At 34.2% G+C, this 21,194-nt stretch overlaps 3 protein-coding genes across 18 annotated transcripts; all 3 read left to right on the top strand.

The window, feature by feature from the left end:
* The first annotated feature begins 202 nt into the window (after positions 1-202).
* LOC102660280 (MORN repeat-containing protein 4) lies at positions 203-6,190 on the top strand. Of its 16 annotated transcripts, none has more exons than XM_041016101.1 (9): positions 205-1,398; positions 1,823-2,045; positions 2,273-2,377; positions 2,683-2,781; positions 3,981-4,660; positions 5,256-5,360; positions 5,593-5,740; positions 6,013-6,051; positions 6,158-6,190. In XM_041016101.1, the coding sequence occupies exons 1-4, from the start codon at positions 980-982 to the stop codon at positions 2,683-2,685; spliced, it is 750 nt and encodes a 249-aa protein (XP_040872035.1). In that variant the 5' UTR covers positions 205-979; the 3' UTR covers positions 2,686-2,781; positions 3,981-4,660; positions 5,256-5,360; positions 5,593-5,740; positions 6,013-6,051; positions 6,158-6,190. The 16 variants fall into 16 exon arrangements, with proteins under 16 accessions (XP_040872049.1, XP_040872035.1, XP_040872047.1 ...); XM_041016113.1 differs by lacking the exon at positions 5,256-5,360 and adding an exon at positions 3,420-3,453 and having other exon boundaries at positions 3,981-4,053; XM_041016112.1 differs by lacking the exon at positions 5,256-5,360 and having other exon boundaries at positions 3,981-4,053.
* Positions 6,191-12,267: 6,077 nt separating this feature from the next.
* Positions 12,268-13,368, top strand: LOC100500252 (uncharacterized). Its single transcript, NM_001248444.2, is given in 6 exon segments — positions 12,268-12,433; positions 12,518-12,685; positions 12,756-12,860; positions 12,942-13,011; positions 13,106-13,201; positions 13,283-13,368. Coding segments are annotated over 5 exon segments (375 nt in total). The 5' UTR covers positions 12,268-12,433; positions 12,518-12,638; the 3' UTR covers positions 13,340-13,368.
* A 765-nt stretch (positions 13,369-14,133) lies between these two features.
* Positions 14,134-18,295, top strand: LOC106798946 (ras-related protein Rab-3C). Its single transcript, XM_014776643.2, has 4 exons — positions 14,134-14,709; positions 14,882-14,954; positions 17,272-17,356; positions 17,455-18,295. Exons 1-4 carry the CDS (start codon positions 14,589-14,591, stop codon positions 17,491-17,493), a joined length of 318 nt encoding a protein of 105 aa, XP_014632129.1. The 5' UTR covers positions 14,134-14,588; the 3' UTR covers positions 17,494-18,295.
* Positions 18,296-21,194: the final 2,899 nt, after the last annotated feature.

Genomic DNA, 21,194 nt, shown 5'->3' with positions numbered 1-21,194 from the left:
TCTACATCGGTTATTGGAGACCGATGTAGTAAAGCATGCAGTGGCATTTTCGTTATTTAAACCAACTTTTTAAAGAAATTAACTGCGGTTTTATAAAACCGCCTTTGTTTTGAATGTTTCAAAAGCGATTTTATAAAAACCGTCTTTGTTTGTAACATGATTACTGCGGTTTTAGTTAGCACCCGTCTTTAAATTCATCATATTTTGATTTTTTTATTTTTTCATTTTCACTCCTTAGGTTTCAGGAGGGTTTCTTTCGTTCCTTTCTCTCTGCTACAACTATGGCGAAACCTGGGTAAAGTCGTGGCTCCCCCTCCGATTCCGTTTCCGGCTCCTCCTCTGGTTCCTCTTCCCCCTTCGACTCCCATTCCTCCTGTCGCTCTCGGTCCTGTTCTCCCTCGTGCTCCAAATCCTCTTCCCCCTCCTACTCCTCTTCCTCTCGAAGCTCCCGTAGCCTCAGCTGTCCCCCATTGAGGAGCCACTGTAAGGGGGTTTTGGAGCGCCGCCAGAACCACCGCGTTCCGTGGATCTCGGCTGTGACAGAGAGGAAGATGCCAGCAAAGATCGTGACGGAGATGAGGGACATGGAGAGGCTGTGGACGGCGGGGAATGGCCCAAGAGGGATTTGACAACGGCGAAAGAGGAGAGAAAGAGAGAGGTGGAGGAGGATTGAGAGGAAGAGGTAGGAGGCGATTGAGGTGAAGAGGAAGGACCACATGGCTCCCTCGGAACTGAAGATAATACACATTTCTATCACTTCATCTACTTTGTTTATTTTCTTCTCTATCAAGACCTAGTTCTATTAGAAATCAACTAAAAAAAGCTCTCCCTCCCCCCTAGAATAGCTTATCTAAACACAGTCTTAGTAGTAGCTTTTGTTGTTTTCCCTTTCTTTCTTTTGTTGTTTTCTATCCGGCCAATGTTAGTTGTTAGTTTGTTAGTGGGAGGGATTCGAATCCTTTGAACCTTCGAACCCACGATGTCTCTCTTCTGTTTTCTCTTTTCAACCGCCAAGGCAATCTTATATCACCGGTGCTGGGTGCAGGTGTTCGGGAACGGAGACGTTTACGAAGGGGAGTTTCATCGAGGGAAGTGTTCGGGAAGAGGGGTGTATTATTACAGCAGGAGCGGGAGGTACGAGGGTGATTGGGTAGATGGAAAGTACGATGGGTATGGGGTGGAAACATGGGCGCATGGGAGCCGCTACCGCGGGTGTTACTGGCAGGGGCTGAGGCACGAGTTTGGGGTGTATAGGTTTTACACCGGGGATGTGTATGCTGGAGAGTGGTCTAATGGACAGAGCCACGGGTGTGGGGTTCACACGTGCGAGGATGGGAGTCGGTATGTTGGGGAGTTTAAGTGGGGGGTTAAGCATGGCCATGGGCATTACCATTTCAGGTTAGTTTCTTAATTTTAATTCTCTTACAATGTTGATTTTGTTTTTTTGTTGTTGGGTGTTTTGTGTATGCTTACTTATACAGCTTATAAAAGTAATCAATTGAAAGTTTAGGATGAGGTAATGTGAAGAGAATTTTGGTGCGGAGTTGAGGATATGCATTGTTATTGTTTGAATGTATGTTGAAATGACTGTGTGTATGCTTGTGGTGGGATTTTTGTTTGCTGTTATAGGGAGTTTCTGTTATTGAGTGTGTGCAATTGTGCATCACTATGCCCTTTATGTTGTGTTGTATAATCTTTCTTTCACAAGCTAGAATTATAGTAATACGGCTTTTATTGGATGTGAGTGCTTACGAATTTGTTGTGTGCTAGGTTAGTAGGGTTTGTTAACAGTTGAATATCATTTGTAATGTGTGTTTCTTAGTGATTCAAGTGTATTGATAAAGGATTGGACATACAAAGACCGGGGTAAGGGGCATCGATTTGATAGCAGCATTGTGCTTGTTGATCCTTATGCGAAACTAGTTGAAGGTCGAAGATATTTCGGGGATATTAGCATGAAGTTGTCTAAGTTTCTTGGCACATATGATTTTGATAGCTTGCCTTTTGACTGGGGAGAAAATTACAAGCTTCCAAATATTTCTGAGGTATTTTTCCTGCACAATTGGTTGTTATAAGTTATATTTATTACAATATTTTTCCTAGATCAAGGCTTCTTACAAGCTGATTTGTGTTATGTCTATAGCTAGATCTTGCCTTTGCTTTGTATGCTATTATACTTGATGTCTAGTCTTCATTTCACTGAGGATATGGTTCTGGCTGAATGAAGTCTAATGCTCTTCCATTTTCATCATTTTTGTGGCTGCTAATACAGAAAGATCTTGTTATATATGAGATGAATGTCTGGGAATTTACAAGTGATGAATCTAGTGGTTTGGATAGCAACATTCGTGGCAGCTACCTCGGTATGATTGAAAAGGTAATGTTTGTGTTATAATTAAGACAAATATGATGCATCACTTTGATTCATGAGTACAAATTTCTTAAAGTTACATTTCTTAAAGTCATTTTCTTCATATTGCGCTCAGAATTGTGATGAGACTCATAGTCACAGCTAGCAAATTTCAATCTGTTGAGTGGCACATGTTATTTTTGTGTTCAATTTATTTTATGGTAAATGCAAAGTTCATAAATGTAGTAGTTCTTAGATACTGTGTTACTGCCATATATTTAAAAGAAGCTTTGTATGTTCTTGTTAGTTACTTGGAAATGATATTCTTGCAGTAATCTTGTTAGATACAACTAGAAGAAAGAAAGTCTTAATACTATGAGGCTGATGATGCCTTTCCTTACACTACTTCATTTCGTGGCATAGATAATAAGGTAATTTCAATAATGCCAACTTTCTCTCATATCACAATTCTACACCAATTAAAAAAAATTCCAATTTTTCTCTTCTCTTTGTCTCCGTGTACTAGTGCAAAAAGGAAGTTACATAAGTATATATTTCCAGTTTTTCTCATTTAAATTTATTATTTATCTTGTTTTGGGATTGGTTGTTATGGCTAGCCTTTCGGCCAAACTAGGCTCAAGTTAATACAGTTGAAAGTTTGGAAGTATTCATGAAACTAAAATTTCTTTTTGGTCAATAACAGATAAAACATTTAGAAACTTTTTTTTTATAACTTGGAAAAAGTTTTTTTTTGTCAACTGATATTAGGGAAATTTTGATATATGAGATAATAAGCTTAACAATTTTCAGATCTGCTTTTAATTTACATGCTGAAGTCCAGGATGCAGAGCAATTGTTGACCTTATAATACACAAAAATATTTTTGTGCTGTCAAATGTTTTTTTTTTCTTTTTATGGGAAGCTTTTCAATGATTTCTCCTTTTGTCTATCGCATGATGCACTTCAAATTCAGATCAATGAGATAATCTTGAAATGCAAAAGATGTTGCAATTTGGAGTGATAGGTTTTATATTTCAGTTTTATTTTAGACAGTTTTTAATTTTCGCAGGTAACTTTATATCTCGATTAATTAATTTTTCCAGGTAATTATCCTTGTATTTATCTGTGATCATTTTCATCCTTAGCCTCACACTTAGTGTTAGTGCAGTTTTATTAGGTAAGTATCATCTTTTGGAGCACCGCTTTGTGGACATTCTCTTTGATATTTTTTATTTTTCCCAGGTTATTACTTACTAGTAGTACCCATGGTAAATGTTGGGGTTGACTAGTGTTTACCAACATGTCATATTTTATTAAATATAAATACTAAAATAGCTTGTAAAAAAATATGATATTAATTACTAGTTATCAAAATATATTGTTACTCACAAAAAAAAGGTTAGCTAGTGAAAAATTGATTGGATTTGTAAAAATATATTGTTACTCAATATATTGTTACTCACAAAAAAAAGGCTAGCTAGTGAAAATATATTTGTAAAAATTGATTGGATTTCTAAAAAAAGGTTATCAAAATATATTGTTACTCACACTTAGTGTTAGTGCAGTTTTATTAGGTAAGTATCATCATTTGGATGGCTTATTTTTTATTTTATTTTTTTCCAACTTACAGGGGGAGTAGGTATTGCACACATGATTCAAAAGATTGAAAACAAAGAGTACATGGGATTTGGAGACCTTTGCAGGTACAGAAAATAAACGTTAGAGAAATTTATATACATTGATGCTAGCTTGATATATATATATATATATATATATATATATATATATATATATATATATATATATATATATATATATATATATATGTATATATCAGATTTCATCTTTTCTTGTATTGTAGTTGTTTGTGGTTCCTTTTTTTTTGGAAATTTATATAAGGATGTGATTTCTGATTTTTGGTTAGGTGAACATTTATAGGAGTGCATATTTATAGGATGTGATTTTCTGATTTTTGGAAATTTTGATATGCTGACATCGATGGTCTTTCTTCTTTCAGGCTTCCGTTCATTAAAGCATACAAGTTTGTGGCTAGAAACATTTAAATTTAAGGCTTTGTTTCTTCATTATATACTGCTAGAAACATTTACCTGTGTGTATTTTTTGTAGATATATGAAGGACTCCAAAGTCTATTAGGAAAGCCACTTATAGTGGGTGCGAACAATCTAACATGGACATTGGTGAAGTTTATCAACTCTGAGAGTTGTGATGTTGGTAGTACTAAGAATGACTTATTGGCAGAGAAATACAGCAAACTCAGTGTTGCACTTTTGGGGATTTCACAATTTACAGTTAATTGACAAGATATATATTTTTGTTTTTAATTTTTACCTATCCATTACACCATGTATGCACATTTGCCTATTTCTTTTATAAAAGGAATTCCTACTGCATTGTTTTATGAAGGAATTCAAGTTAAGCTATCATCAATTTGGATCTAATTTCTTATCCTATAAGGTTTCATATAATTAGCTTCTCATATTGCAATGTCCATTTTGGACAATCAAGTAACTGCTCAAACACCCTGCTACATTAGGATATTCCTGTCATATTCTCCTCGATCTTGCCATTTCTTTTTCTCTCCGTTAGGATATTCCTGTCAACTATTTTTTAGTTCATTCTTAATGTATTAGCAATTTAACATGAGATTTTATAAAACATAACTAAAAGCTATTAGCATGATCTTGTGTTATGTAAATCATACACTTACTTACTCTCAATTAACTTCTTTTCTATGTAGTAGAATCCGTTTGTATTGAATTTAGCAAGAGCGGTTATAACTTCAAATAATTACAATGTCAGATTTTACTTAAAAAGTCTCAGTGTTCCTGTTATTTTCTTAAGTATAGGATCATTTTTTCAGTTGATCTTTTCTTTTTATCAAAGGCTCACACAACTTGGAGTGGAGAGGCTAGTCTTGCTTGCTGTTTCTGGTGTGCTAGAAACATGGACCAATTCTTTTGGTTTTGCAAAGATGACAAATTTTGAGAGGTCACAGTTCTTGGACTCACCTAGTCTGGTTTTATCTTAGTGGTTACACTCACCTTAGTTACACCAAATATACAATAGTAATACAATATAATTATAGGAGGTGCTGATGTAATTTAAGCCGCTATTTGTAGCTCTTATGCCTGAGATATCTCTTAGATTCAGTACCTGCTATTTGATCCTTAGCCTACTATGCTATTCTTATTTTTGACTTTTTTGTACTTTCCTTAAGTAGAGATGATAAGGGGGCTCATTCAGGTATCTTGGGAGCATGTGGCAATTGGTATTTTTTTTATTGTTTGCACCATTGCCCAAAACTTGAAGCTACACTGGCTAGGCAGATACAGGCACAATTTCAAACCTCTGGCAAGCAAGCTCTTCAGGTTAGCAGCTTATTTTGAACTAATATTGTGCTCATTTTTATCTTATAGTGTGACAACCATGTATGTGAGCCTGTGAGTTAGTTACTACTTTGGTATTGGTCTATCGATTTTGCTTTTTTTATTAAATTTTTTTTATCAATGTTAGATGAACCAACTAATAGCGAAGAGACTAAATAATTATTTGGTGATTTATAATTTTGGGAATCATTTTTTTTATTTTTTTTAATTCTAGCAACCAACTAATACCTCTTTCTTTGATCTATTTACTGCAGTTCCAGTCATAGTAACAACCTACACATTTCATTTTAATGGTACCTAATTACTTACCTTCCATTTTGTTGCAATATTACACCTCCTTTGAACTTTAAAGAACCTATAGATTTTATATTGCTGATAATTGTTTTAATTTACTTGTAGTACATCCAATTGGGTTTGAGCTTGTCAAGCCATCAAAAATGGCAACAACAATTCGAATGGTGTCATCCAAGGGTTTGTGAGCCTCACTCTAGTGCTGCTTGTCTTAAGCTACATTGCTGCTATTGTTAGTAACTTTCATTTTTTATTCCCATAAGTTTATTTTTCTATTTTAGTTTCTAGTGTTTTTCTAATTTTATTTCTTATAACATATTTTATTTATTTTTAGTTTTCGTAAATTTATATTTTTTCTAATTTTAGTTCTCATAAGATTTTATTTTTTTTATTTATAGTCCTCATAAGTTTACATTTTTAGGATTAAAATTAATAAAATGAAAATTTACATGAACTTAAAATGAACAAAATATCTCACAAGGATCAAAATTGAAAAACTCAAACTCACAATAACTAAAATTAGAAAAATAAATTTACATTAATCAAAGCAGTTATTGCAGAATAAATTATGGAGTAACAGCAGGGGGGTTAGGCAGTTTTTAGTGGGTTTTTAGGAAGGGAGAGATGAGGCTGTCAAATTTACATAGAGGGTTTCAGGGACAAAGCTTTGATTTACACAGAGGGTTTCAGGGACAAAGCTTTGATTTACATATTGAATTTCATCCAAATTTTTGACAAGTCATTGTTACTTCCATGAATATTGATATTGTATCATGCTTAATTATATGCATTTGCTTATTCTGATCATTGTGTGTTGTGTGATTATTTCTTCCATGTAGGTACATGATTCCTATTTGTTGTGAGAGTGAAATGATGGGCAGCAGCACCAACTGAGGTGAGTTTATATTTCCTTTTTTTTGTCTTTATCTTTGTTAGTTTGTTATATATTTTTTATTTTATATGTTTGAGTTTTAAATGTGTAAAAAATAAAAATAGAAAGGTCTGCTGATTGCTTAGGAATTCCTTGCTGTTTCATGGCATTCCTTTTGAACCTCAAAAGGTGCTGGATGATGCCTTAATTCTACCTTGGTCCTAGCTAAAATATGGAGAGAAAGGTTTCAATACATCATTTAACCATTGGTCTACCAATCTTATGATGGCCTTTGGTTAAATTTCTGATTATATGTATTGGGGTCCTTGTGCTGGGTTATTGTTGGGTTTGTTTTGCTTTTTGGAAGGTGGCACGTTTGTGTCTTGTATCTTTTATTTTCAGTACTTGTGGTACTATTCTGTTTAATATTTTTTTTTGAACTACAAAGATAATTTATATTGATAATTAGAAGTACCATTGGTACTACAGATTACAAAGAGACATTACATAAGAAAATAGCCATATAGGCACCCAACAAAATACAACATATAAAACCAGCCCTTCCTAATAGTGTTAAATAAATACTGAAGACATTGCTGAGGCATCTTTGAGTACAAATCTGGAAATTGATCTTTGCGTGGAATTCCATCCTCAGCCCAAGCATCTTCCCAGAACAAAATTTGATCACCCCTACCCATCTTCTAGCAGAATTGTTTAGAGACAACAGTCATATTGTGATCTTGATTGAGTGCCTTTAGGTCAGCCCACCAGGTGGAGAAATGCTATTTGTGAGGCCCCTGATCCAATCCTCTCCAGCCCTGATATTTAGAAATCAGGATCCTATTCCACAACTGTTCTGGTTGGTGAAACATGTACCATTTCCACTTGATTAGTAGAGAATTATTTAAAATTCTCAAATCTTTGATCCTCAATCCTCCTGCATCTCTAGAAGCACAGCATTGTGTCCAAGATACCCATGCAATCTTCTTCTGTTTAATATTAATATACATATTTTTGCCTTCCAAAAAAAAAAGGATAATCCAGTTGTCTGCAATGCAGGATATTAGCAGCTTTCAGAGCCCAATTGACTCCACCACCTATAATCCCAAACTGAGTTTTGCCAAAATTAATGTTTACACCAGAAGCTAATTCAAATCCTCTTAGTAAAGCCTTTAGAAGTAGAACAAATTTTAACATATCAAACTTTTTAAAAGTAGAACACATTCTGGAACTTAAATGAAATCAAAAGGTTAAAAAGGAAAGACCAATAGAAAACATAATATAAATGGAAGCATGAGCTATATAAGCAAGCTGAAAAAAAACCTGGACAAGGAAGAATTTCAAACTTTACAGTGACTGGGTAATTAGGTTAATGGGTGGACAGGCAGGTTGCAGTTTTACTAATTCTGTTGCTATCCATGTGGTGGTATTAAGATGGGCACTGTTATTGTCTATAATTGAAATATAGTATAATTGTTTTTTTTTCTTCTTAAAATTTGAACCGGCGCTATCATTCTTTGAATGCCATCATCTACCTTTAATGATTCACATCTAAATTGGTCCCTGTTTAATTAAATTAATTAGTTATTGCTTTAATTTGACTGGATAGAAGTATGATATGTATTCTTAAAAAATTGTCCATGAGCCGTTTGATAGAATGACTGAAAAAGGCTTTAAATACACTCTCAGTATAATGTCTTTTGAGTGTCAATGTATCACCATGAAGTGAGAGTCATATTGTTGATAAAAGGCTTTAAATACACTGTGGCTAATTTCTGTATGGTTTTTTTTAGGGCTATCATTTACTACTGCTAATTGGCATTGCTGTGGAAGCGCTTTGATTATATCTTTGAAGCCTCAAAGTCAGGTATTTATATCTTTGATTCGAAAACTAATTTGAAATTGTTGTTGTATGCATTACTGGTATATTTGTAACTTATGCTATGCTTGTCTACATGACCTTACTTACATTGGACTGATATCTTTGAAGTATTTACTGTGATTTAAACTCTCAGAACTTGTTCATTGTTAGTGTTGAATGTTTTTGTAATTTTATCTGCTGCCCTTCTCTATATATATGTTGTGACTGTCACTGCCCTTCTCTCTCTCTTGTATTATCTTTTTTTTTTATCAGCAAAATTATAATTTGTATTAATAACTGTGAGTACCAGAGGTACTAAATATACAAGGTAGAAACCAACAGACTAGCAGAACCATAGGTCCCACGAATCAGGTGCCAATCTAAATAGAATACAATAACCCTGCACTGGTACCCTAATCAAAAAATGCTCTTGATAAATTACTAGACCAATAGTTGTAGGGCTGGGCAAAGCCTTTCTCCAGCTGTCTTGTCCGCAAATTCCTTTTTTTTTTGCTCAGCAAAATTAGATATTATATATATTGAAAACTACCAGTGGTACTAAGATTACATTGGTAGATATAAATGTGCATTTGGTTGCTGTTTTATAACACAACCACTTACAACAAGCTAATTGATAGATAGATTCTGAATCCTCTACAACCTATTTACTAAACACTTCCTTTAGGTTGGAGGACCACTGATTAAAATGTGTTCCAAAGTCTGTCTCCATATTTCTAAATGGGCAGCCTCCTCCTCTACATCTCCACAAAATGGGCACTGTACCTCATTTATCACAACCTGCCGCCTTCTAAGATTCATCCTATTTGGAAGTCTGTCCCTAATTAGCCTCCAAGCAAAAACCAGTGATTTACTTGGTATTTAGAGCTTCCAAATGTCCACAAAGTCCAAATTCTGATTAGCTCCCATCTGTGCTTCCCATATCAAGTCATATCCGCTTTTTGTTGAGTAGTATCCACTTTGATCATGCTTCCAGCTCCACCTATCCTCCCTATTTGGCTGAATCTGCTGCTGTGATAGTTCTCCAAGGAAATTATCTGCCATTTGAATTTCACTATCAAAAAGAGCCTTCCTCCAAGATAGCTTCCACTCCCATCTGTCGTTGGTGTTATTCCCCATATTCATAATGATTTGTTTCTGTTGATCAGAAATTCGGTACAGCCTTGGATATTTGTCCATTAATGGTATAACATTATGTGTCCAAGGGTCCTCCCAAAATCTGAACTTCTCCCCACCTCCCACCTTCCAATTTCTTTCCGTTTTGACTACCTGGTTCTGTTGTTGCTGCTGACTTGATAGCAGGTCCCTCCACCAAATAGAGTCTTGGCTTCCTCTAATGCCTTCCTCCAATGCCCTCCAGCCTCCATACTTTGATATGAGTATTTTTGCCCAAGGTTCCTCTTGCTTGTGAAATAAGTCCCAGCACCATTTGGCCAGCAAAGCTGAGTTAAAGGTCTTAAGGTCTTTAATACTGAGACCCCCTTTATCTTTTGGTTGGCATACTTCCTTCCAGTTCACCCAAGCAATTATCCTCTGCTCCATACCTCTTCCCCATAAGAATTGTCTCCTCCGCAAATTCCCTTTAGTTGGGATTGTATCTTTGTATCTTTACTGAGACTATGAACTCTGCAGATTATCAACCCCTTCCATTCACTGCAAGAGTTCCAATATGCTTCTAGCTTTTATCTTAGCTCTATCAGTTCCATTTTCTGACAACTCCTGCAGTGCTGCTTCTGCACCATGTTCTTTCGCTAGTTTTAATTGCAATGGATCTCCGGTGCATAGTGACCACAAGACAGCAGCAACATTCTCTCGATTGCGTGGAGAGCTGGTTCGTATAACCTCAGCAAGAATATGAATTGGCTTGGTTCTTCAACACAAGTGTCTGTTGTCCTGTATGCACAAGACAACAGCAACAGCATCATCCTGTATGCACAAGTGTCTGCTGTGTCTTGGGGCAGGTTGTTCAACACACACACAGAAACACACACACACACACAACCACACACCCACACACACACAGCCACACACACACACACATACACACTGATCCTCTTTTCATTAATCCTATTTTTTATGTTATTGTATAAAAGATCATGGGTTCTCCACCTGCCTCCACTACTACTCCTCCTCCTCCTCCTCCTTCTTCTCCTTCTCCTCCTCGACCTCCTCCTATTTCGAACGCATCGGCTTCGATGTCTGCCGTGAAGTGGACACGCAAAGCCTCACTTCTACGATCAGTGGTGAATGTTGATCATGCTACCGGGAAGGCCGACGGTCCATTATTGTTTAATTTTTCCAGGATGTGCGCATCAAGGCACAGGCCATCCAGAAGCAGAATACTGTCCCCCGCGTTTTGTCTCGTGGGGGTTATGATTATTTGGAGCAGAAGCTCCTAGCTAAGAAGACCAAGAAGAAGCTGCACAGTCAGGAAGCGTTGATGGCATCATCGACCCTCCATCCCCGGTCAGACGCCACGTGAAGTGGAAGATGGCCCGCACGAACAAGACAGGGGAGATGACGACTGAGGCCGCAAAGGAAATCGCTGAGAAGATTGTAAGTCATTTTCAACTAACCATTACAATTATGTTTGAATATTTTGAGAATGCCATGTACCACTGTGTGTTTTCTGTGCAGGATTCGTTTGAGGAGCAGGCCACACAGGGATCGATCGTCCCCCATCGATGTCAGGATGTTCTGGTCGCTGCTATTGGACGTCCAGAGCACCCTGGACGTGTCCGTGCTGCTGGAGCCGGTGTCACCATCAAGCAATACTTTGGATCGACTCCATGAACATCCCACAACGCTTTCTCCCTGCCTCCTAACGAATTACAGCAGCTGACTCAGCAGATCAGGGACCAACTAGAAGAGTCCATCACAGAGAAAGTGACGAGGTAGGTCATGACATCCTTCAGCCAGCTTCAGTCACAGATGCAATCTCAGGGACTTGTAGTGCCTCCTGAGCCTCTGGTTGGTCCTGGTCCCTCCGGTCCTCGGGTGAGCACAAATGGGAGTTGTGTTGATCCCTCAGGAAGCGATCCTAAGACGGGTGACTCTGACAGGTGCGGCTTGTACATAGAAGTAGATCCTGCCCGCCTGGTTGCCGTGGGGAGAGTTTATGAGGGATCCACTCTTGTTCATAACACTCATTTGTTGCCTGGCCAAGTAAAGGTGAGTGTGGACGAGATTAAAGATGCAGATGCTGCAGTTCCTGTACCCACTGATGAGGTTTCCTTAGTGGGGCAGGCACTTCACACCTTCCTTGCTTGGCCGACACATTTGGTCAAGTCTTTATCACACCAGGTACTTATTGTCCTTACTATATGTTTCTTCTTTTTAAATTAATTCATTAAGCGTGCCTCAAATTTGACTATTTAACTTTGTTTCATGAACAGGTAGCTGTGTCTCCGCCAAAACCACCTCCGAAGCCCGATCCGGAGGTCGATGATCCGCTTTATCTGATGACATTGACCATCCCAGAGCTTTTCTTGAGGCCTTATCAGGTTAGATGGGATGCCACCGTGTTTGGGGTCGTTAATCCAGATTTCCCCCTGTACATAAAGCACGAAGACCTCTCCGAAATCGCACACGGTGGTCAATGTCTTAGCATATCAGTGTTACAGTTGTGGATTCTGTAAGTCTTTATATAAAAGGCTTTTATTTACCTAAGTTATGGCTTTCAATTCATAAATATTTAACTTTGACTTAACATAAACAGGCATCTCACTGAAACATGTATGCGAGCGGGGAATTCTGATATCTATGGATTCCTCGAGCCATAGTCCATTCAGAGGTATGGGCAATCGCAGTTTGAATCTGAAAGTTACATAAAGAGTTGGATGCAGAGTTCACAACGCGATGTATATATTGGAGCTTACCTAAATGGGTAAGTCACAAAATAACAAAATTTAATTAATTTTTACTAATGTACTAACCCATTTTAGGTTCCACTGCAGCGGACACTGGCAGATGGTGGTTATCCTGCCCAAGGAACACTTAGTTGTCTGGTTTTGTTCATTGCATAACAGGCCAGACAACTACCTTAAGGGGATTATTAATAGGTTAGTGTTCTTTTCAATACATTTGCATTGTAATACCTCAACGTACAACACTAGTTTTTAATTATTACTCATATGGAACAGTGCTATCAAGGGTCTTGATGATGCTCCACAGCCTAAATCAAAGGCTCCTACTAGGTGGATTGTCGTCAAGGTACGTCATTTACATAAAACTTCCACTTATATATTTCTTTATGTGTCTGTACACTATTTGTTTAATTAATATCCAAATTTCATTATGTATTTAGTGTAATAGACAAAAAGGAACTACTGAGTGCGGCTATTATGTGATGCACTGGATGTCCACCATCATTTTAAGAACTTTTAGAAATAATTGGGAAGCGGTAAGTTTATTTCAAAGAAAATCGATTTATTTATAATTTGTATTACATTATTAACTTAATATGATTTATTTAATCATGCAGTATTTTAACGATCCTAGACCATTGGAGCTTGAGAGATTAAAAGCATTGCGGATCTAGTGGGCACAGTTTTATCTCCGAGTTGGAGATCAGGCCTAGGATTTAGGGACATTTTTTAACATTTTTGACATTTTTTACATTTTCTATTTAACATGAACATTGAATTCATTTGTTGATTGTTCTTTATAATATATAAATCAATTATTTCATGTTTATTATCATTAAAACTGCTTGAAAGCAGAATAAAATGTTTATTTGCTATGAATTGGGCCTCCTGAAAATGCATTTGACAGGTACAATTTTGGGTTTACTGTAAAAACAGAAAGTATATATAAAAAAAATACTTGAAAACAACATCGGTTATTAACAAAAACCGATGTTAATATCATAACCAACATCGGTTATAATAGAAAACCGATGCTAACGTTTGTATATTAACATCGGTTTTTTGTGTATAACCGATGTCAGCGTTTTATTTTAGCATCGGTTATCTGTAGATAACCGATGTCAACTATTGTACATTAACATCGGTAAATTATAAATAACCGATGTGAATATTTGAATATTAACACCGGTTATTTATAATTAACCGATGTTATACACAAAGAACTACACCAAATAAGTGTATGCATCATCAACGTTGACATCGATTTTCTAGCAAAACCAATGTTAAGGGCATATATTAACTTCGGTTTTTTTTAGAAAACCGATGTTAAACCAACATATTAACATCAGTTTTACTGGAAAACCGATGTCAACGTTCATCATGCGTACACTTTTTTTGTTGTTGTTCATTGTGTTTAACATCGGGTATTTAGAGAACCGATGTTGTCATACGTATGTTAACATCGGTTCTCCAAAACCGATGTTAACATTCATACATTCAACATCGTCACTTTCAACATCGATTTTAGAACCGATGTAGAATGTTCTAAATAACCGATGTTGAAAGTGTATTTTCTAATAGTGTTAGTAAAGGCTAACCCACTGAACCCAGTATCACCTCTGCTTAAAAGAACATTTCATTACAGTTAGAAAATGACATTGTATTGGCAACTAATATTTGATTCCCCTATTGCTTCCCTTGTTGGGTTTTAATGATATTTTGTGTGAGAGTGGTTTTTGCTGTGTTTAAATAAATGTATGTGCTGATGTGTTGCCGTAGTTAGTTTGGTAAGAAGAGAAAGGAACATGGGAATGTTTTGTTTGTTTAACTTGTTAGGATAAGAAGCGGTTTTGGATGTGTCGTGATGGCTTTTATGATGGATAGAAATTAGAGTAGATAACATGCAAATCAGGTGAAGGGGAAATGGAAAACTGGGAGCAGCAGTACATGGGTTTTGGGGAGGAAGACCCTAGTTTTGTGGCTTTTTGTGTGTGTGAGTGTGCTGATTACAATTACCTCATCAAGCTTATTATCGGCGACAACGGTGAGTTTTTCCTTGATTCAATTCAATGCTTTCTTTATTCTTCTCTAATTGTTAAATATTATTACTAGCTGTTGTTGAGAATAGGGATTAGTGTTTAATTTCTGATTATATATGGCATTATTGGTTCTGTTGCTCTCTGGTTTATTTTATTTGTGACCCAAAATCATTGTAGGTGTGGGGAAGAGTTGTCTACTTTTGAGGTTTTCTGATGGCTCATTCACAACAAGTTTTATCACCACCATTGGGTTAGTATATTATGTGTAGACACCTTTTTTTTATCGCTTGTGAAAAATGCTGCAGCTGTTTCTTGTCTTGTTTCAAGATTCTTACATCCATATTTCCTCTTTCCACTCACTATTGACTATATTGTCTATAGCGCCCTTGTTTCTCTTTTAGTGTTTTTTTGGAAGCATAGCAATTTTGGACTTAATGTCTAAAGCTCATTTAGTGAAGACAAACGTTATTTGTATACCAAATTATATAACAAATCTTATAAAAGTATGTTCTCTTTAGTCACATGTCAACATTTTGTGTCACACAACAATATTTTAGAAACCTAATTTTTAAAAATTTTTCTTTTATCTTTCTATTTCTTGTAAGTATTGTTTCTTTTAATCTTTTTTCTTCTTATTCTTTTTTTATGCTTTCTTCAATTTTTTACCTTTTATCTTTTCTTTTGCTTTTTATATTTCTTTTTCTATTTTTTATTTCTTCTTTCTCTTTTAGCATTTTTTTTCTTTTTTATATACATTTTTAATACCTAAATCAAATCAAGGATTGTTATTAAATTAAATTTTGATCAATGGCTATCAAAGTTTCAAGTCTCCTTTAGAGATTAAAGGTTATTATTAATTTAAAATTTTTGATCTAACGATTCATACAAATTCAAACTTCATTTACATAGATAGATATATTAGATAGATTCAAATGAGTTAATTATTTTTCACAACTAATTATAATAGTTTTATATCACTAGTTAACAGCTGTAATTGATTCGTGTCATACACAAGAAAATATTATTCATGAATATTTTAAATATATAAATATATTTTAAATTTATAGTAGGAATTATTTATAATTAATTTTTTAATTATTGATTGTAAAGTATAATATTTTTAATTATTAATTATTGTTGTCAATTATAAATATATAATTTATTAAAGTATATGGTAAAATATAGTTTTTAAAATACAATAAATGGGAGAAATAAAAAACATTTTAGTTAGGTAAGGTAATAATATTTAAATAATTGTTGAAAAATAATATTTCAATCAATCTAAGATAAGAGTTCTTAGTTACAATATAAATAAAACAAATCATGAAATAATGACAACCTGATATTAGAAAGGTGCAGAATTGGAGAATAAGCCTAGAGATTAAAAACACTATTATTATCATCAAACGTATCCTAGAAAAAAAATGTTGTTTAGCCTTGTAAATTGTAATAAGTGTTACATGAGATTACTTTCAAAATTTTAATGAATACATTTCAAAAAAATTGTAAGGAGCATGTCATATGGCACTTATATATGACTTATCAGTATTAATAACTTTTTTTAACTTTTAATTAACACTCAAGATTTGAAAGCACCCGAAATTAATTAATTTCCTTCCTCTCCTAGTGATTTTCGTGGTTAGCTCTCGCTTCTCAAACAAATCTGTCATCAGGTTATAAGAATTTTTCATCAAATAAACATGTTGTATAAGCATGTTTTTTCATACATGGTATGTTCTTATTGGAAGCTTTCATTTTCTAAATATCATTTGGAAAATATTTAAGAAGAGAGTGCAATTCAAGTAACATTGCACATATAATATCTGCCTAACTGAATTCACTCACTAAATAAAAAATGATATCCTGTTAAAAGCATGCATATATAGCCTTTTATTTGTTTTAAATGTATTAATATGATATTTGATTTCAAACATATGTTGTATTTAATATTTATATGTTCGATTAAAATATATTTTTAATAGAGTTCTTAGTTACAATATAAATAAAACAAATCATGAAATAATAATTTTAAATCTAAATTTAAATTGAAGCAACACATGACTTATTTTCGGTTAAATTTGATTTTAGTTTATATATTTAAGTTAATGAATTTAGTCATTTAACTCTTAAAAATATTTTAAAATATGTGAATTTCAGATGAAGATGAGCCTCCTTCAATTAATCCTAGAACACCAACTCCAGTACTGCCATTTTGTCTAGACTTGTCCACTATATTTTTCTGCTAAGTTTCTTATTACTTTGAGCATTGTTTGTAGTATTTAGAGGGAAAAGAGCCTGAGGAATTGAATTGGGAACAAATGAAGAGGGAAATGAAATAACACCTATAAAGTCAACCTCTCACATGTTTTGCAAAACTCTTACAGCCTCAGATACCAGCACTCATGTGTGGTTCTCTGTCCCTCGCAACGCTGCTAAGACTGTTTTTCTCGTTTGGTGTGACACCTCACATGTTCTAGTTTTGAATTTCTAGTAACATGAAATTGTTTAGGAGTTTTGAATTCATTGTCTCCCTAGGGGTGATAAATTTCTTTTTGTGGCCACTACAGGATTATAAGCAGCAAAGACCTTCTCAAGAACTTGTTGCCAAAGATTTGCATGGTGTGGAGTGGAAATTTCAACATATTTACAGAGGTAATTGGAAAAAAATTAATTAAAAAACTGTGTGACTGACTTCATAATCTTATATTGATATAAATGATATAGAAAGTCCTTGTGGTAATTTTTGTCAGGTCAGCCAAGGTGGCATCTGCTCACAGTATTTTTGTTAGCCAAAAGAATCTTGTTTCTGGAGATGCAGTTCTCTTTCTTAGGTGTGTATATGTGTGTGTGTTCAAGTAGAATTTTTTATTTGAGGTCATATTAAAAGAAATGAGATTAGTTTCTAATGAATTGAGCTAGATATTTATATCTTGAGTAATTGAAAAGTATATTCCTGTGAATGTTGAGGAGGCACTTTCCTCAGCACATGAAAAGTAAATTTCTGTCTTGATATCCAATGATTTAGTCTGTGTGAATTCTGCTAGAAATGATGGTTTCAATTGCCTTCAATATTGGAAGTTCTAGAATATGATTTTACTGATTTTAATATTCAATTTCTTCTTCATAAATCATAATCCTAATATATATCTACATGGCTCGTATTTACCTCTTTGGGATTTGCAGCCTGTAGGGGTTGTAGGTGCAATTACACCTTGGAACTTTCCCCTTGCTATAATTACTCGAAAGGTATCTTTAGTTTTGAATCTTCACTGTCCTATATTTACCCATTTTCACTTTAAGTGTTTTTAGGAGTCAGGGAATAACAATCATTTTAAGAATATTTGTTTTCTAATATATCAAGTTGGTCCAGCCCTTGCATGTGGCTGTACAGTGGTCATAAAGCCCTCTGAACTTACACCTCTCACTGCTTTAGCTGCAGTGGAACTCTCCATTCAAGTTGGAATACCACCGATAGTTTGGTGAACATACTTTTATGACTGTTCATTGCATATTTGGCTTACAGTTTCCATCATTTTCGGTTGTGATGTTTTGTAATTTAATAATTAAATTTATTAAATATTGTCATTGTAGTATGGAAATTGTACATCAACAGCTTGGTTGTGATGTTTATAGAAAGTTTATTCTGATATTTTAGTATGTAATCTACTTGGTGTTTATATCAAAAACTATGTTTGAACATATGCAGTTATTTTGGTTTCTTTGAATGTGTCTTCTAGTAACTTTAATGCTTTACTATAATATTTTGGAACTGTACAATGTACATATTATACATGTGAAGAGAAATACATAATAGCTGAAATTTGACCTTGGTTTATAAATTTTGCAAAAATAATAATAAAAAAATCCATATTCTACATCGGTTGAGTGATAAACGTTGTAAAAATCATTTCAATTCTACATCGGTTGACCGAAGACCGATGTAGAAACCTTTCCATTTCTATCCATTCTACATCGGTTCACTGATAAACGATGTAGAAAATCTCCTCATGCTACATCGGTTGAATGATAAACGATGTAAAAAATCTTCCAATTCTACATCAGTTGACTGATAACTGATGTAGAAACCTTCACATTCCTACCGATTCTACATCGGTTGACTGATAACCGATGTAGAAATCTACCCAATCAACATCGGTTTCGCCTTTAGAATCGTTGTAGAAAACTCACATTCTACATCGGTTGTAACTACACAACTGATGTAGAACAATCGCCCTTCAAAGACAGTCCTTCAACCGATGTTGTTATTCAACGACACTATGTTACCACTACGCGTCATAACCGATGTAGAAAGACCATTAGAACCGATGTAGAATGTCTTTTTTTTAGTAGTGAAAATGAATGATTAATGACATCAAGTTTGTGACTTGGCTGTGACTCAATCCTAAAGACATGTTTGTAATATTAATCAATGTGGATTAAATATTAATGCATTATTTTTTAAAATGTAAAACTATAAATAAGAAGGCAAAAATCAAATAGCATGAAAATATTGGTATTCGGTGACTTTCAAAAATGAGATAATTCGTCTCCTCCTAAACTTTTGATTAAGAAACAAAAAAATGGTTGAGATCTAAAGGACAAGAATCTATCATTTTCTTAAACTGGAATTTGGGCGAACAATCCAGTTTGTATTATTTCTAATCAACGTATTTGTTTTTAGTGATTCTCATCTCGCCTACAAATATATTCTTCAACCCATAAACGTACTTTTCAATTGCCTTTAACAAGAGGAAAAAAAATAAATAATAATATAAATGAGTTTCAAGAAATTTCAGCAAGTCCTTTTACGTAAACTCTTTTTATATAGTTTTGAAATATATGTCTTAGATTGACATGTTGGTATATTGAAAATCAAGGCAACTCATATATGGGTAGTATACTAATATTAGGAATTGATTTCTTGTAATTGTTACAAGTTTTGATAATTAGATTTTAATTTGTATAATTGACTTTTAATGGAGGAGTCAATATAAGGACACTTTATGTTTTTGCAATTCGTGAGGGGGTCATTTGCCTGGCATGTGAAATGTTTATGATGATGCTTCATTAATTCACACATTACTGAAAAGTTAAGATTAGAAAATTTATATATATATATATATATATATATATATATATATATATATATATATATATATATATATATATATATATTACTTTGAAAGAAACTATGAGATATATATAGAGTTTGATAATAATTACTACAAGTTATGCTTTCACTTATTATATAATTTATATCATTTTTATGTCAAATTTATTTTTCATTTTCTTTGAAAACCAAACAAGTTACCTTTTGGTTGTTTAAATCCACAATATCAATCTTATATAGATTATAGATTGTTGTGTCTTTTAGTAGTAAAAAGGAGAGTGTTATAATCTTTTTTTTTTTTTACTCTGTAAGTATATTTGTTAAAGGATGTCATATACTCACTATAACAAAATTGATTTGTTTTTTAAAAAAAATAACAAAACTGACTTATACTAAGTAGGTTATATTTTGCTTATAAAAAGAAGTAGCTTATATTTTAATGGTCTTTCTACATTGGTTATGACGTATGGTGGTAGTCCAGTGTCGTTGAATAATGACATCGGTTGAAGGACCGTCTTTGAAGGGCATTGGTACGAAGACGGGCATGGTACCAGACCCTTAGAATGGGGATTGTTCTACATCGGTTGTGTAGGAACAACCGATGTAGAATGTCATTTTTCTACATCAGTTTTAAGGGTGAAACCGATATAGAATGAGTACTATTTCTACATCGGTTATCAGTCAATCGATGTAGAATTGGTAGAGTTTCCACATCGGTTATCAGTCAACCGATGTAAAATGAGGTTTTTTTTATTATTTTTGCGAACTTTATAAACTCAGGTCAAATTTCAGCTATCAAATTAGTTAATGAATAAGTACAAGAAGCTACGTTGCTTATATGTAATACAATACAAATATAATGAATAAATACAAGAAGCTATATGTAATACAATGCAAATATAATGAAATTCAATAAAATATTTTGAATAAGACGAATTTCCTAACCAACTATCTGTTTAGGTGCTACACCTCCCGTTTCCTAACCAACTAAAATATTTTGCTTTTATATGTCTTGGCATCTTGCACTATAAGCAAATCATCTCACTGTTCTCGTCTTTCTCATACTTGTCCTTCTTTCTAGAGAAGTTTTTATACTTATCCTTCTTCTTTAACATCTTATTGAGCTTCTTTGAGAGGAAGGATACTTCATCATTTGGTGATCCATTGATGTTTATGTCTGAACTATTAGACTTTGCCATCTGTGAGCTTTGAGAGCTTTATGAGGTGGCTTATTTTAATAATTCTCAACGTTCTTTGATGTTGAATCCCCCTCATCTTCAAAGCAACTAAGTCTTTCATGTTGAACTTGTGCCTCTTTTGAAGATGAACTTTATGAACTCTACGAACTCCAAAAGGCTAGTTCGTCCAAGGTAAGCATTT

The sequence above is a fragment of the Glycine max genome, chromosome 6 (assembly GCF_000004515.6).
Source record: "Glycine max cultivar Williams 82 chromosome 6, Glycine_max_v4.0, whole genome shotgun sequence".
Lineage (NCBI taxonomy): Eukaryota > Viridiplantae > Streptophyta > Magnoliopsida > Fabales > Fabaceae > Glycine > Glycine max.
The sequence above is the reverse complement of the archived record's forward strand: the minus strand, read 5'-3'. Positions and strand labels throughout refer to the sequence as shown.